The sequence below is a fragment of the Neodiprion virginianus genome, chromosome 3, assembly GCF_021901495.1.
Source record: "Neodiprion virginianus isolate iyNeoVirg1 chromosome 3, iyNeoVirg1.1, whole genome shotgun sequence".
NCBI lineage: Eukaryota > Metazoa > Arthropoda > Insecta > Hymenoptera > Diprionidae > Neodiprion > Neodiprion virginianus.
This window is the reverse complement of record NC_060879.1, coordinates 4,536,001-4,551,113: the sequence shown is the minus strand read 5'-3', so window position 1 is coordinate 4,551,113 and position 15,113 is coordinate 4,536,001. Positions and strand designations below refer to the sequence as shown.

General features: G+C 38.3%; 2 protein-coding genes across 3 annotated transcripts in view; one reads left to right on the top strand and one right to left on the bottom strand.

The window, feature by feature from the left end:
• LOC124300658 (26S proteasome non-ATPase regulatory subunit 1) overlaps positions 1–15,113 on the top strand; it is a 66,209-nt gene that overhangs the window by 44,597 nt on the left and 6,499 nt on the right. The window lies entirely within an intron of this gene.
• Positions 1,812–15,113, bottom strand: part of LOC124300659 (5-hydroxytryptamine receptor 2A) — a 78,620-nt gene continuing 65,318 nt past the window's right edge. For both annotated transcript variants that reach the window (XM_046754958.1, XM_046754959.1), the window contains exons 5-6: positions 12,355–12,763; positions 1,812–5,928 (exon numbers count right to left, since the gene is read on the bottom strand). In XM_046754958.1, the coding sequence (XP_046610914.1) occupies positions 4,929–5,928; positions 12,355–12,763 (1,409 nt within the window). In that variant the 3' untranslated portion in view covers positions 1,812–4,928. The remainder of the gene's footprint in view (positions 5,929–12,354; positions 12,764–15,113) is intronic.

Below are 15,113 nucleotides of genomic sequence, written 5' to 3'. Positions count from 1 at the left end.
TCTTTGGCGAGCTTCGCTTGCTTTGTTCGTTCAATTTTTCACATTTTGTAAGCGAAAATTGCAAAAAGCAAAGTAAAAAACAGCACATTGACGAAAACGTTTTATTTCCGTAAATGAAATTTCTATTCGCCTCTCGTTTGAGATTGCTGTCTATTTTCATCCACAAGTTGGCGTCAGTGCGAATGAACGTGAGATTTCAAATTGCGTTAGAAGAAGGTGACAATATCAGATTGTGAGAGGAGAACGCGGACGTCTCGTCCTAGGTGAAAAATTTATCATTGATACGGCACTGGAATTTTGGTTTCATGAATTGTGCGTAGCGATTTTTTGTAAACTAGATTTAATAATTGTTTTAATCGTTCACTCGTTTATTTATAGAGAAACTTTCACGTAAAATCGAACAAACAAATGTTCATCAATTCTAATATGTTATAATTACATTGAACATTTCAATTTATGAAACGAATGCAAAAATTATATACGGTACGGAATTGGAACGATATTTACACAGAAACCTACAATTGGGCTTAAAAAATTATCATAAACTGTCACATAAAGTCTAACTAATTACGAAGAATAAATAAATGACAAAATTATCGAAACAATTATCGAATCTATTGCAAAAAAAAAAACAATGCTTCGTATAATTCACGCACCCAAAATTCCAGTGTCGCATCAACGAACAATTCTACCTCGTTCGAGATCATCGCGTTCTTAATTAAAAATTTGAGATGTCACGTTTTTTCATACCGTCGTCAAAGTTTCCTCTTCGTTGTATTTTTATTCTCCCTCCTCGTGTTCTTTCTACGTCTTCTTCATCTTCTTCACCGTCGCTGTCGTCACCCCCCCCCCCCCCCCAACTCACCTACTTATACCTAAACGCTCGGAGAATCGTCGATTTAGACCATTTTGAAGAAAAATAAAAATGCTAAATAGCTCGGGTAACGCAGTTACCAGGGCATGGGACTGGTATGTATATATATATGTACATGTATGGCGAGCTCGACTCGAGGAAATAAAAAAAAGAAAACGATCTAGAAGCGAAAAAACAGAAAAAGAAGAGAATTCACATGCATAGAGAGTGCGGGTTAAATTATACCGCGAGCATTCTTTTCCCTTCCTATCTCAATTTTATTGTTTTTTTTTTCTTATCGTTTCGCTACTTTCACGATCCGGCCTTGTTTATTGAAAATGAATTTCTAATTATTTTCCAATATATATATATATATATATTGGAAATTTTATATTTATATATATAGAAATTATATATACATATATTTATTTCTTGCGATAAGATGAAGAGGAAAACAACGAAAAAATTTACTGTGCTTATGTAATCGATATAATTCAAAGGCTAAGAAATATCGACGGAAAGATATTGTCATTATCATAAGTTTCGTCCATGATAAATGATACAGTGTGTAATTATAATTCGTAATTGACCTACTGTAATTAACCAGTTCATTTAAAAATCGTCCATGAATTACACAGTTATTAAGATCTCATAATACGATTATGTTAATAGATATTTTAAAATCCATCGCACTTTTTTTACTCATGCGTACACAGTTATACATACATATATCTGTTTATATATATATATATATATATATACACGTCACTAACAAGCAGACACAAGTGTATTATCAATTGCACAAATAATCTTTTATAATCACTTCGTTATTCAGCCCTCGCACATAATAACTCTATATTATAGATATATTCTATGTATTACACTCGGTGATACATGTATATAAATGGATTTAAAATTAGGCTTTTCACAATTTTTAGCACCTTAGATTCACTACGCGGTAAAAATTTATTTCAATTCTCTCTATACCTTTCAACCGGTTTCATTTTTTTTTGTATCATTCATAGAAAAAGAAATAATTGAACAGATTTATTATAAACGCAGACGTGAATTACACATTTAGACTACAGGTACATCAGGATAGATCTATCATTTATATATTCGTTATTGATTTATCTGTTTGTTTTATGTATAGGAATATTTTTTTTTTTTTCTTCTTATTACAGCTCTTTCGTATCCATTTTTACCCGTCTATTAATTATCTTTCGTTACATCACGTACTCAACATTTATACAATCGATCGTACGAATAGTAATACGTATACAAATATGGGTGCACATCAATTGACTTACATATAGCTGCATATAACATTATTATTCGTTTCGAATGAAAATCGTAGACGACGAAATTGTCGTCTTCCTGTTTCATAGATCTCAATTTACCGTCGTTCGATAAGGCAGAGAAATATATTATCGATGCGAGGATTGACCGATTTTTCGGTATTGCCAAATTATCTTGAAATATACTTCTCTACTTTGTTTTACAGTTTCACAAAATACGTGCAAAAGCGAAATTGACACTCGTGATGTGATAATTTTTCACCAATGCAAAAAAATTTTCGCGATAACGATCGCGTGTCGGTAACGTTCGAAATCTTTATTACCGGTGGGTAGGTGAAAATCGGTAAAACAGGAGAACATATCGTCTTACTCTACCGCGTAATACTCGATCGATATAACCTAACTCTAATTCTAATCTAATGATGAAGATTGTTCGTTCGCTCTTTAGCCCTACGTATTGTAAACAAATTATGTTAATGGTACAGATGTGGATATTCTTAGATATTTTCGCCTATAGCATTGCAGCCGAAGTTGTCGATTAATCTATACAAGCATTTTATTACGTAACACTCGTATATAGTCACTCGAAAACGCCATTGTTACCAACTACATCAAGTTCCCATACAACGTTGATTACGTACATTTTGTACAAAACATTTGGGCAGGCTGGTAAAAATGAAATAAAACGCGGGGGCGAAAAAAAAAACAACCGTAACAATGAAATCCATATTCACTGACTCCGATTTTATTACAAGGTTCTATTCTCTCGATCAGTCATTCTCATGTGGAAATATTTCTACCCTCATTTTTCTTTCTTTCTCTATTTTTCCATTCTGTTTTTGAATCGCAATTTTCGCCGTTTGTTTTATTTATCTCGTGAAAAAAAAAAAAAAAAGTAAAATTGTTGCAAACGTACACGGACTCTTTCTTTTTCACTGCAGACCGTTGGCCGAACGGATGTTACACTTTACGTGTGTGTGTGTGTGTGTGTATATGACTGTGGAGTGCAACGTCACATTGTACTCTCTCCCTGTCTATATTATACGTTGCACAACAACGTCCATGTCGTTAAAATTCAACCACCGTTCTGCTGCTGTTCCCGGATCTCATTGTTGTTCCAGTTCTTCAAATCTTTTTTCTATTCGCCTGAAAAAACTTTACCGCAAACAAGCTGTCTGTATATTACCGTTGAATGTATGCCGCGTATAACGATCGCTTCATCTTTCGTTTCGCGATAATGAGATTGACAATAGCGATTATGATTACGACGATATTAGTAATAACAGCAACAACGACGACAACAACAATAATAATATTAATAACAATCATAATAATAACAACAATAACAATTGCCGCTTCTAGAGTCGCAATCGTAATTTCTTTTTTGCTTCATCCGGTGGTGATTTGTTTAATATTCTTACTTGTGGAAGGAAAATATTCAATGAAATTTTTCACGAATTTTACCGCGAATCTCGTCACAGTGTTGGGAAAAATCGAGAGAAACGTTATTTTGAAACACATCCTAATTTTGTGTACATAAAATTTATGAACTTGAAGGAAAAACGTTGCTTCGTTATGACTCAAATCGTCACGTGTAGTAGAATGATAGGATACGTAATATTATCAGTGTATGAAGCTGGTTGCGTATTGAAATATTAGCGAAGCGTGAAAACCGAACCTCGATTTAATCCAATTATATTATTCCACCCCAATGATCTCTCTATAACAATTTAACAATCGTCGATAGCTCATATTGTAAAAATTACACGCAATAATCAATATCATAACCATCATTTTCTCGTTGAGCAGCCTGTTTGTGGTTTTCCACATTATAATTTTTCCCGCATAACGTTGTTGTTGTTGTTGTTGTTGTTGTTGGTATTATTATTGATATTATTATTATTATTATATTTAATGTTATTCATGTACTCTAGTATGGCTTGCGTGCTTGAATTTTCATTCAATTATTAGCAATATTATTCTAAATTTATATTCATTAGCTCACAGTCACTATCGTTATACTACCTATTATACGTATAATCGATTTATTGCACTGCAGGTTCTTATCCTCAATTTTTGTTATATTTATTATTATTACCATTATTGTTGTTGTTATCGTTATAATTACTATTGTTATTTCTCTTTAAATTATAATACACACTTACATCGTGATAAATACCACTTTGGAGTTCACAGGCCGGCAAAATTCTAGAATTCATTATACTGTGCCGGGGTATTGAAGGTGGGAATGATTGTCGTAGAAACAAAATTTTTATACCTTATTTCAGAGCAAAAATATAAATTTGTTTTCAAACACAGAAGAAATTTGTTTCGTAGATTGAAAGAATATCACTCAATGAATGTATTTGTATGGATAATGTTACGTGTACCTCTGTTAAAAATCGAATCACCCCGAGCACAGTTGACTCTTGATAAATTTCTACGCTTCAAAATCTGGCTATACGCGTGAGTCGATTTCATTATCACCAGGTGGGAATTTTCAGCCTGGTCAGAGCCCCGAGGTCGGGAAGTTACCGAGAGTCTATAATCGCAGATTTAAATGAACGATACATTAGTACGCGCTAGAAACGTTACGTAGAAAATTAATCACCGAGCGTTTGCAGCTGTTGTTCAGTTTTTCATCTTCTATCGCGGTGTCGCGGTTCGCGAAAAAATATGCGGAATCGTAATGTAGACCGGGTGGTATTTTTTTTCACCCACACATAGGATCGTCAGACTCGACTAGCGGCGCCCCTGGGTCGTCGCTTAGGCAGGGCCTACCTGGCGGGCCTCCAAGTCTGATTTCTGTACCGGCAGAGTAAAACCTTCTTGAAGGCCTGCCTGAAGACTTTGTTGAAAATGGTGTAGAATATGGGGTTGACCATGGAGCTGGCGTATCCGAGCCAGGTGACGAGGTCGACGATTTTGTGACTTATTCTCTTCTCGCAGTCGGGACAAAACGCGGGCACTAAATTCAGGACGAAAAACGGCGCCCAGAGGATAACGAAGGTGAAAAAGACGACCCCGAGAACCTTGGTCGCCTTTTGTTCAAGTCTGATAATCCTACCGTGCCGTGAACTATTCCTTGATACAACGCTACTCGTTCTGGAATGGTGGGTTCGAACTGGGCCCGCGTAACGCATCAGACAGGGTGACGAATTGTTGCTCTTTGCCGCTAGGGTCGCGGCTCCGTTGTGCGCGCGCATCGTCGCGGCCCGACGAAGCGGCGAGGCTCTAGGTGGCGCCAGCAGCGTCTTCGTACTACCGACGCTCGAGCCGCGGCGTCCCCCCCTCCACGTCACGACGGACCCCGACTCCGGGCCCCGCTGCCGGGCCAGCAGGCCCATGTCGAGCGGCCCCTTGCCGATCGGTTTCAGCGTATCGCTCGAAACGATAACCAACTCGGTCGACGGACGACGCGGCTGGCGCTCGGAGCCCTCGCCGAAGTAGGGACAGGTGCACGGAGGTGGCAGAGGCAGCGCCCTCTCTTCCCCCCTCCCTTCGCCGCCCGTCGACTGTGGCGCCGCCACCGATTCCCGCACCTCTCGATCATCAGCAGCCGTTGGCGATCGCGTGAACTCTCTCTGAACGTGGAAACTCGACGCTCGTTTACGGCCCATTCGCGGTGGTGTGTTCACGCGGCTGAGGTGCGCCTCGTTGTACGTCGATGCTCGACGTCGTTGACGCCACGGCGTTGGTGGATATCCTTCCTCTACTCCCTGCAGTGTCAGGCTTGTTCGAGAACCCGATGCGCTGCTTGGCGCACTTCCGTCGAATCTGAAAAACACAGAGGGAAAAAGAATTTTTTGTTAGATTGCTGAGGTTTTTTTTACGATTCGTTGATTTTTTTTTATGGGGTTATAGCCTAACTTGGAAGCTTTCGAAATTTCTTAGAAATTACACGAAATGTAGAAGTTTCGAAATCCCATACTTTGAAAGCATGGGATACCTTTACGAGATGATCGAAATTTTTTCAAGTAATTTGAAATCCTGATTAATCACGCCTGCGAACGATACCTGATTGAGGGCTATGTAACTGCAGCCGTCAGTGTGAAACCAAGATGTTAACGATCGATGTGCACGAAGTTTGTAGAGACAAATTTGAATGCCTGTTCCGAAACAGATTGCAAGAAATTTGAGTAAACGTCACCGGAACTTGGTGTTACCTTGAATTGCGCCGATATCGAGGTTCTCTAATTCCCTATCGAATTTGATCGATTCCCGTTGATTGTAACGCGAAACTCTTGGCCTAGAATCGAGTGAGGAAAAAAATTCGCGGTGTTTCGTGACTTGGCGAAGTGACACCTCTGCCTATTGGTTTACTAACGTGTTTCTCCCTCAAACGATCATCGGAGGTATAAATCGACGGTAAGAATCGCCGAGAAAAGAAAGAGGAAAGAATGCTAGACAGGGTAACCTGCCTTTGGTCGATAGAGATTGATCGTCTGTGTCGACGAATGGTCGTCTGTACCAATGAAGAAAAAGAGCCTCTTGTCGCTCCTTCGAAGCAGGAGTGAAACGATCAGGATCCGGACACGAGAAGTCCTTGGTCAACACAATACTCGCCTAAACGTTAGGCGGGCTTCGTTTTACCGCACTCGACTGTCCCAATCAACCTCTTCACTCAACGTCGGAGTGAAAAATGCCGCCTGGAATTGACTGTACTGAATTCCCAAGGAAAGCACCCGAGGTTTACCTCGCCGATTTTCATCATTCCGTCATATGTTGTAGGGCATCGAAAATACTTCGACAATTACTCGTTTCACATACCAATTTTATCATCTCACAGTTAAGAGTCACCCCTGATGTTTGATTTTTCAGGATATCCCGATACAGATATAAATTTTTTGGATTAAACCGATTGGACATTATTGTTCAACATCCATTGGATGGTACTACGCGCAGTGCTTTCACCCTCAGAGATTGCTCTCCTTGATTTTTGCGGATGAAGGGTTGTTCTCACACTTCAAACGCCTGAATTGATATGTCAAAGAAATACTCGTCTCATGTTTTTTCGAAATACAACATGTTACAAACGGCAGAATGAATAAAATCGGCGAAGTACACCTCGGGTACTTTCCTTGTCAATCAGATTCTTTGGGATGACCGCGAATCGCCATTAACAGGATCCTGAATCGGCGCTGGATGACGGCTATCGTTTTGGCTCGAGTCAGAAAAACGTCTTCAATCTGGATGTCTCTACAGTAGGAAGTTCGAGGAAAAAGTCCGGATGTTACGTTTCGCACCGTCAGCTTAACTGAGAAAGAAACTCCACAGTGAGTTTGAAGTTGGAGTTGGAGGATGTACCTACACGTGGTTCTTTCGAACTGGTTGTCACTCGTCTCGTTTATCAGTTTTGCTTCACCGTCTCGGAAATTGGATAGATAAGAAATTGAGAAAGGCGGAAAAATGTATTAAGAAGCGTTGATGGCGATCGTGAAAGCGAGGTATCAGACCCTGAAAAGAGAAGCTTCCGAGCGTCTACGTAGGTCAAAAAAGCCGTCTTGGCCGGGGCTTCGAACATTCAATTCCCATTATATACGCTTGAATATTCCACCCGCGATGTGCAAAGTCTCGGAAAGAGATAGTCGATCCTGCATTCGAAGTAGGTATAACGGCGGGCAATCAGAGAGAAGAAGTTTTCAAGAAGATTGGGGGGCTGTCGTCGAGAAACGAGATACCGCCAATAAATCTCTGGGGTGAAAATATATTATATACGTAAGGCACGTTGCGCAGCGATGCCGTTCAGGACGCAATCCGAGTGTCGTCGTTATATTATTTTAAGAGTACTTGAACTGTCGCGATATGAAACGATCTTGTTTCGAACGTGCGGCAAATTCGTTATTACGTTATACTGACAAGTCTGTCCATTAAAAAAGTGTTCCAACATTTTTAAATATAGTATATATTATCGCTTTTCGATATTCTATTCGGAACGAACCGACGGTCTCGGATGATTCTTTGATCAAGTTGTTCTTCAACTTGTTTCGAATTCAGATGACTCGTTGGAGACTTTACGATTTCGTACCGATCCAACCTGCGACATCTTTACAACCGCAAAACTGTTGATTATCGAAAAGCACGCAAGCTTGCAAAGGCTTTGAGCTAATTTTGAACTTGTGAACGGTAGCGTTCGCCTTTCTAACCGTCTTGAAATTCACCCGGAGTATGCAACTCGGCTGGTAATCGACTTCCCTACTGCATGAGGTAGTACCAATGTGTTTACCCAGAGTCTACAATCTCATTCCTGATTGGCAACGCCCCCGTCGACTATCAGGGCGCGAAACTCCAACCAACGAACCAACCCTACATCGGATGACCTCCGCCTATTGGTGGTTCGAAGCAGCGTCATTATCTCTGCAGGCTTGTATAATTCGGAATTGAATACATACGCACACACGCGCAGACACACATTTTCCTAATTTGCCCGATGAGTACGATTTGCTCGGTTTAATTGGTTCCGGATGAAACGAGATGAATTTCGAAGACGGCGAACGAATCGGGAGAAATCAAACTTTGAGGGTTCTTGTCCTTCCGGCGATATTGATGTAATCGATTCTGGGAAAGCAAGTGGCAAACTTTTCGGAAACTGAAGTTTCATAATGTTATGCGACAAACTAATTTCCGATGGTTAAATACCGTTTTAGTCGTTACATTCGGCGGATCGATCATGAGACATTGATTGGTGTGTGCTCGCGAGATTCTTTATTTCCGTTTTTATCTCCTTTTTTTTTTTAATACCAAGGTTCAAATTCCGATTTACCGTAAAATTACACACCTCCGGAGAAATCTGAGCTTTAAATAAGGCGGTTTGTTGTCTACAAATCCACGCTTTTTATTAACTGTATTACGACGAATATTTATCAAACCATTATAATCTTAAGCTACAAATACCTTTTTGAAAGTACAAAAATAGAAAGTACTAGAATTTTAAACACGAGCTAAGATATCGATTACTCATTTTACATCAATTTAAACGTGTTAAAAATCTGGTAGATTAATTGGATTTTTAAACGAACTAAAACAATCAAAAAAAAAACTTTTCTAAAAATTATTTGTTTTCAATTATTCTGAATCAATTTAAAATGAAGCATCGATATCTAAGCTTTTTTTTATAATTCTGATTTTCACTGTTCTTATTTTATTTTTTTTTTTTTGTTTTTAAAGAGATTCTCATAATTTACGCATTTAATAATTTCGACAAATACTCGATAGTGCGATCATCCCGTAACAAAATTAGTACAAAAGTGATTCTTGGCCAAGCAACTTAAGCTTAAATGAGCTGAACTAAATCAGAATCGTAATCGTTATACCGAAATGACGTTTGCACGCGCGGCGTTTTCCCCGATTTTCCCAACTTCCGTTTCGTTTCCTGGACTTTACTTTCTTCTTTTTGTCTCGCGTTTCTTTCCTCTATTTCCTTCTGCAAAAACTAGCAAATTCTTGTTGTATCTTCTATTTTCATTCTTCGCTTTCGCCTCTCGACGACAAAGCGTTCATTTTATTCCGAGACACGAGCATGCCATGAAGACCGTCCTCTCGTTTCGATGAAACGGTATTCCGCGCGGCTCGTCTTGGCTTTTCGACGCTATAAAAACAGAATTTCAACCCTCTGGTCTGCATGCGGAGCCTTGTATCCATATTATAAATGTAGGTGTACACATATATACACGAATGCAAGGGGAAGAGAAGATGAAAATTCTGGACTCCATCAAAATAACAATTTATGTGTGTGTATATATATGCACTTAAGAACGTGAAATCTACACCAGGAAATTTTCCTTCTATCCTTTTCTTTCTATAATAATAATAAGACTAACATCTCGCAGAAAAATTTGTGCCAAAGAAAACTCTTTATTTGTTCGCGTGCGCGGAATTTCCACTCAACGGAAATTGAATTCAAACTTCTCAAGTTCTGATTTATCCTGTTCTCGTTCGTACGATATCATGAAATCAAGGAGCGACTTCTCTCCGACTTTTGCGTAACTGAAAACCCTGCTATTTCGTAATTTCCCCACATACCGCCTGACCTAACCTCCACTCTTAACAGCTTCAGGGTTTCACACGACGTCCAGACTAGCTGAAGAAAGACGGAAGTCAGAAATTAACCAGGCCTCGGAAAAGCCCCAAAGTAGCACCCCCCAAAAAAAATACAAACTAATTGATACGTGTACGCGTGTCTGATTGTGAGACGCTCTCGAATTAAGTCCGGTTGTGCGAACAAGAAGAATGCCATAAAAAAAAATAATAATGATAAAAAAATATAAAACCATTCGCTCAACGTACGGGAATAAAAATTTTTTTGCGATACAACTTTGACGTTAGAAAAAAAAAAAAAACAATGTTTTACCGGATACTCCATGTGTAAACTTCATTCGGTACAATGACACTGTGATATATTTTTAAAGATTTTTTCCCCAAGTTGAAAATATACAATCTAATTGTTTGTATAAAATTTTTCGTAAATTCTTGATCCTAAGTTCGCGGAATATTTGCTAATGTATAATAAATCGTTCGAGGTAACGATTTTCGCTAGCGTGTTTCCTTCGGAGATATGTTGTACACACGGGTAATGTAGACAGATCCAACCAAGTTTGGCCAAGTTTTGACGAAGTTCCTTAACCGTGACCGCGACGTGCCGTTATATATCCACAGCTAGTCTACACTCACATTATACCGGCGTAACACGAGGTATAATAAACGGCAGCTTATTCAACGGCGTAGAATTTCCACCTAAACTTTACCTAATCCTTCTAAATCCCTGAAAGACACGATCAGGATCAGCCCAGGGATTTGCTCAAACTGTAGAGATTTGCAGTCCTCAATACTGTGTGTGATTTATACATATATAAATGTGTGTGTGTGTGTGTGTGTGTGTGTGTGTGTGTGTGTGTGTATATACACACATGACATAACGAGAAGGCGCAGCGTTCGCAATTTACGTCAACTTCGTCTTGGGTTGAGTGTATATATATATACATCAATTTCGCGAATAATTGAAATCATTATTTTTACCACGAATCGGGACATGTTTGCAGACATTTTTGTCTTTCTTTTTTCTTTTTGTGGGAATGAAGATAAAATAAAAAAAAAAAATGCATACGTGTGAATACATGTTTCATATAAATACACTATTTTCCAGCAATACTATTACATTTTCCTTCTGAAAATATGTATCTTTTTGCTTTTTTCATTCTCTGTCAGTTTTCAATCTTCTTTTTTTCACTCCCTCTCTCCCCTTCTTTCTTCAATCAAATTCATAATAATCTCTGTAGACGAAACGAGATGAGATACGGTTCGTATTGTGAATTATTACAATTAGTTGTAATAAACCCGAATCTCTTCGTATAATATTCATAAAGGCTTGAGAGATTTCTTGCATATATAGGTATATATATACCTACTGTAAGATTTTTCTTTCGATTAAAATATGCCCCTTTCTTTGGTTAATATAAGATATTTCGTATGAGAAATTCAGTTATAACCACGCGGATATTACCGTTATCTCTTTTTACAGTTATTATATTTACATGCACTCTGCGAATTTTCGTCCTCATTTACTTTCCGTGAATTCGGCAATATATGCTAATCAAATATTTCTTATGTATAAATATATATTCATGTATACCGCAACCCTATAAACTCTCCTTGAGAAATTCATATTCAGTCATGTATAACCAGTCCTCTACGGATCCTGTTTCAATATTTTTCGACCTTTTACACGCACCCGTGTTCTTTGAAGCAAATGAACGAACGAACGAATTAACGAATGAACGAATCGACGATTGAGAAGTAAAAAATGTTGAATAAATAACGAGTCTTGAGCGTCTTACGGGATTTTTTTATTTCGTCATGGTATATCACTCCAAAGAGGTCGATAAATTCGGTTCTTTAAAGACGAAGGTCGGAATATTCCTCAGCAATCGAAAATTCATCGATATCGAGACGTTCCTTGTATCGGTAGAAAATATGCAACGATCGTTTTGCGACGACAGATTTCTATACCGACATATTACCGACATTTAGCCAAGACGCAAACCTTTTTCTAGTATCATTTATTCTTTTCAATATCATTACCGTATACACCGATATCGGTAATTATTGTTACACGAATCAAACTTCTTACAGAGGTATATTCTCTGTTTATTTATTTATTTATTTATTTTTTTTTAATTTTGTCGCTTATCAAACATAGAATCTCACCCGCTTCGAAAGTTGCAACGATGATGCAGATTCGCGTGATGATGCTGCTGCTGCTGCTGCTGCTGCTGCTGCTGCTGCTGCTGCATCAGGTGTTGATGATTAACGGATCTCGGTGTCGGTGGCGTTTGGCTGCCCGCAGCCGCCGCCGCCATGCCTTCGAGACCTCTCGAGAGCTTTAGCATTTCGGCACCGAAAGCGTGGAGGGCCGACATCGCCGAAGGCGGTGGGTCGCTTTCCGGTAACCACAATTCGTGCGTGTCGATGGTAGTCAGTTCCGTGTCTGTCGAGGCGCCGGAAGTATGCTGCGGCGTGCCACCACCCCCGCCGCCCGCACCGCCCCCACCGACCACCACACCACCGCCGCCCTTGTTCATCAGCAATCTCCTCCATGTACACCTTCTGTCCAAACCTGCCGGGCAAACAGTCCAACGATTTTCATATCCTGTGATTAATAATCTACAGACGTAACGCAATTTTTATATTTACGAATCAATGAACGAGGGTCGAGCAAACGAATCGTTATTGCGAGCGGACGAACGAACGAACGAACGAACGAACGAACGAACCTCGGGTAATTTATAAAAATTACGTCAACCAAGGTCTACTTGGTACGTATTGAATCGATGCAGAAAAATAGCGTATAATTGGCGAATCGTGAATAAATAAACAAATGAATATATTATATGAATACCTAGGTCGATACGTGATTAAATTATAATATCAAATCGAGTTAACGCATGAATAATTCAAACGACTAGACGGTTGAAAATGAACTGTTGAATGGATGAAGAAGGGAATAACAAGTTTAAGAAAAAAAAAAACGAAAAAAAAAACAAAGAAAGAACGGAAAAAGAATCCCGATCAATTGAATTGTACAAATTAGTCAGAGAACGAATTCATATTACATTATTTAGGAATTTTTGCGGCAGCATCTTGTGATAAAATAATTCCCTGCAGTTTCCGCCCAAATTTTTAGTGAACGAATACACGATAAATTGATTTAAATTTTATTAAATTGGTTTCCTTTCGTTTTTTTCTCATTTTTTTTTTCCATCGTATCATTGTTTTTTTTTTCTACCGCGTTTAGCAATTATTGCAGAACAAAGGAAAAGACTTTTCTTTTCGCGAAAACGTGCGAATTTCTTACATCTATACGACTCGAATTGATAATTTCTTTTTTATATATAACGTATGTATGTATATTGTATAAAATTCCAACAAATTTCAAGTCGTAGAAATATTATTATAACATTATTGTTTTTATTGTCGTCGGTGCTACTTCTTGAATCTTGAATTTTCCTCCAATTACGACGCCTGATTGTTTCTACTTTTTGACATCTCATCTGTAGGCACGGGAAATTTCACCAGGGTAAAATAACAAGGGTATATTCCTGCGGCTGAAGGGAGTGACTGATTACTCCCCTAACTTTCCACGGTGAAAAGGCCTTACCACTTTATCTTTACGTATATGTATACCCGAAACGCTTACTGAATTCAAATGTTTTCTTGGAAGTATTTCAATGGTTGAATATTCAATTAGTTACATAAATTTATCAAACATGGCCTGCTGCTGATAATAATTTCTTGCAATTGAGAAATAAATGCAATATTGTCCGTGAAATATGCACGCAGTATCGTTTTCTATTTTTATTTCGCATTGCGTATATACATATGCATGAATAATAATTATGTAGTAGAAAACAAAGGTAAAAAAGGTCAAGGTAAAGTGGAAGAGGAAATAGAATAAAAACTTAATTCGATATGTCCGTGGAAATTATTTCCTTCCACCAGTTTTTATTTCAAATTTTTCAATACTTTTTTACTCGCAACCCTCTTTTCTTCAAACTTACTCAATGGTACAAAAATCCCAAAAATTTGAAAATGTGAAAAATTTGGCAAATTTCAAATTATTTCGTCCAGCTGCGTCTCTCAAATTGTTCTCTCTAATAATATTCAACCAATATAGCTACAATAATCCGGTCAGTTACTCGGAACATTAATTTTGAATGAAATAAAAATAGAAATGAAGAAAGAAATAAAAAAAGTGAGAAAAAGATTGGAAGTAACGATAGAAATAAATAACGATGGTTAATTGTGTGCGATGCGATTACTCGGCGAGAGCGGAAATTCGAGGAGAGGGGTGAAAAAGGCGGGTTAATTATTAACGCGAATGATGTTCGGAACCTAAAGCGCTGCCTATTGATAATAATGAACTTAATACTTAACGAAGAAGCGGAATATCTGCGGTGTTTTCGGTGAAACGAAACGAAACCAAACGAAACAAAACGATAAGTGGTGAGGTTTCAGGAAAAGGGGCGTGTCTGGGTGTACAATAGGGACTTTATTATGTACACATATAATAAAGTCGCATATACATGTGCATAAATTGCGGGACACTGACGAACTTAATTGAGATTAATTAACGTCGCGTGAAAATTAATGTCAGGATTCACTCGCTTGTATAGAACACGTATTTATATGTATTACGTGTGTAGTGAGTATATGTCGCATGACTTTCACGTGCTACGGTGAATGTCACACGCGTTCTATGTACGTGGATGTTGTACATGATGGAAACGAAAAAAAAAACAAAAAAAAAAGAAAGAAAAAAATTAATTTTATGCCAATTTCAACGTTTTCATTACGGACTTTGATTTTTTTTTTCTCTTTATTGTTGTACTCTTTTGTTACGACGCATTTTTACAAGATATCGCGATAAACGCTTGGAACTAGAGAAAAGAAGGGAACATGGCGATTGA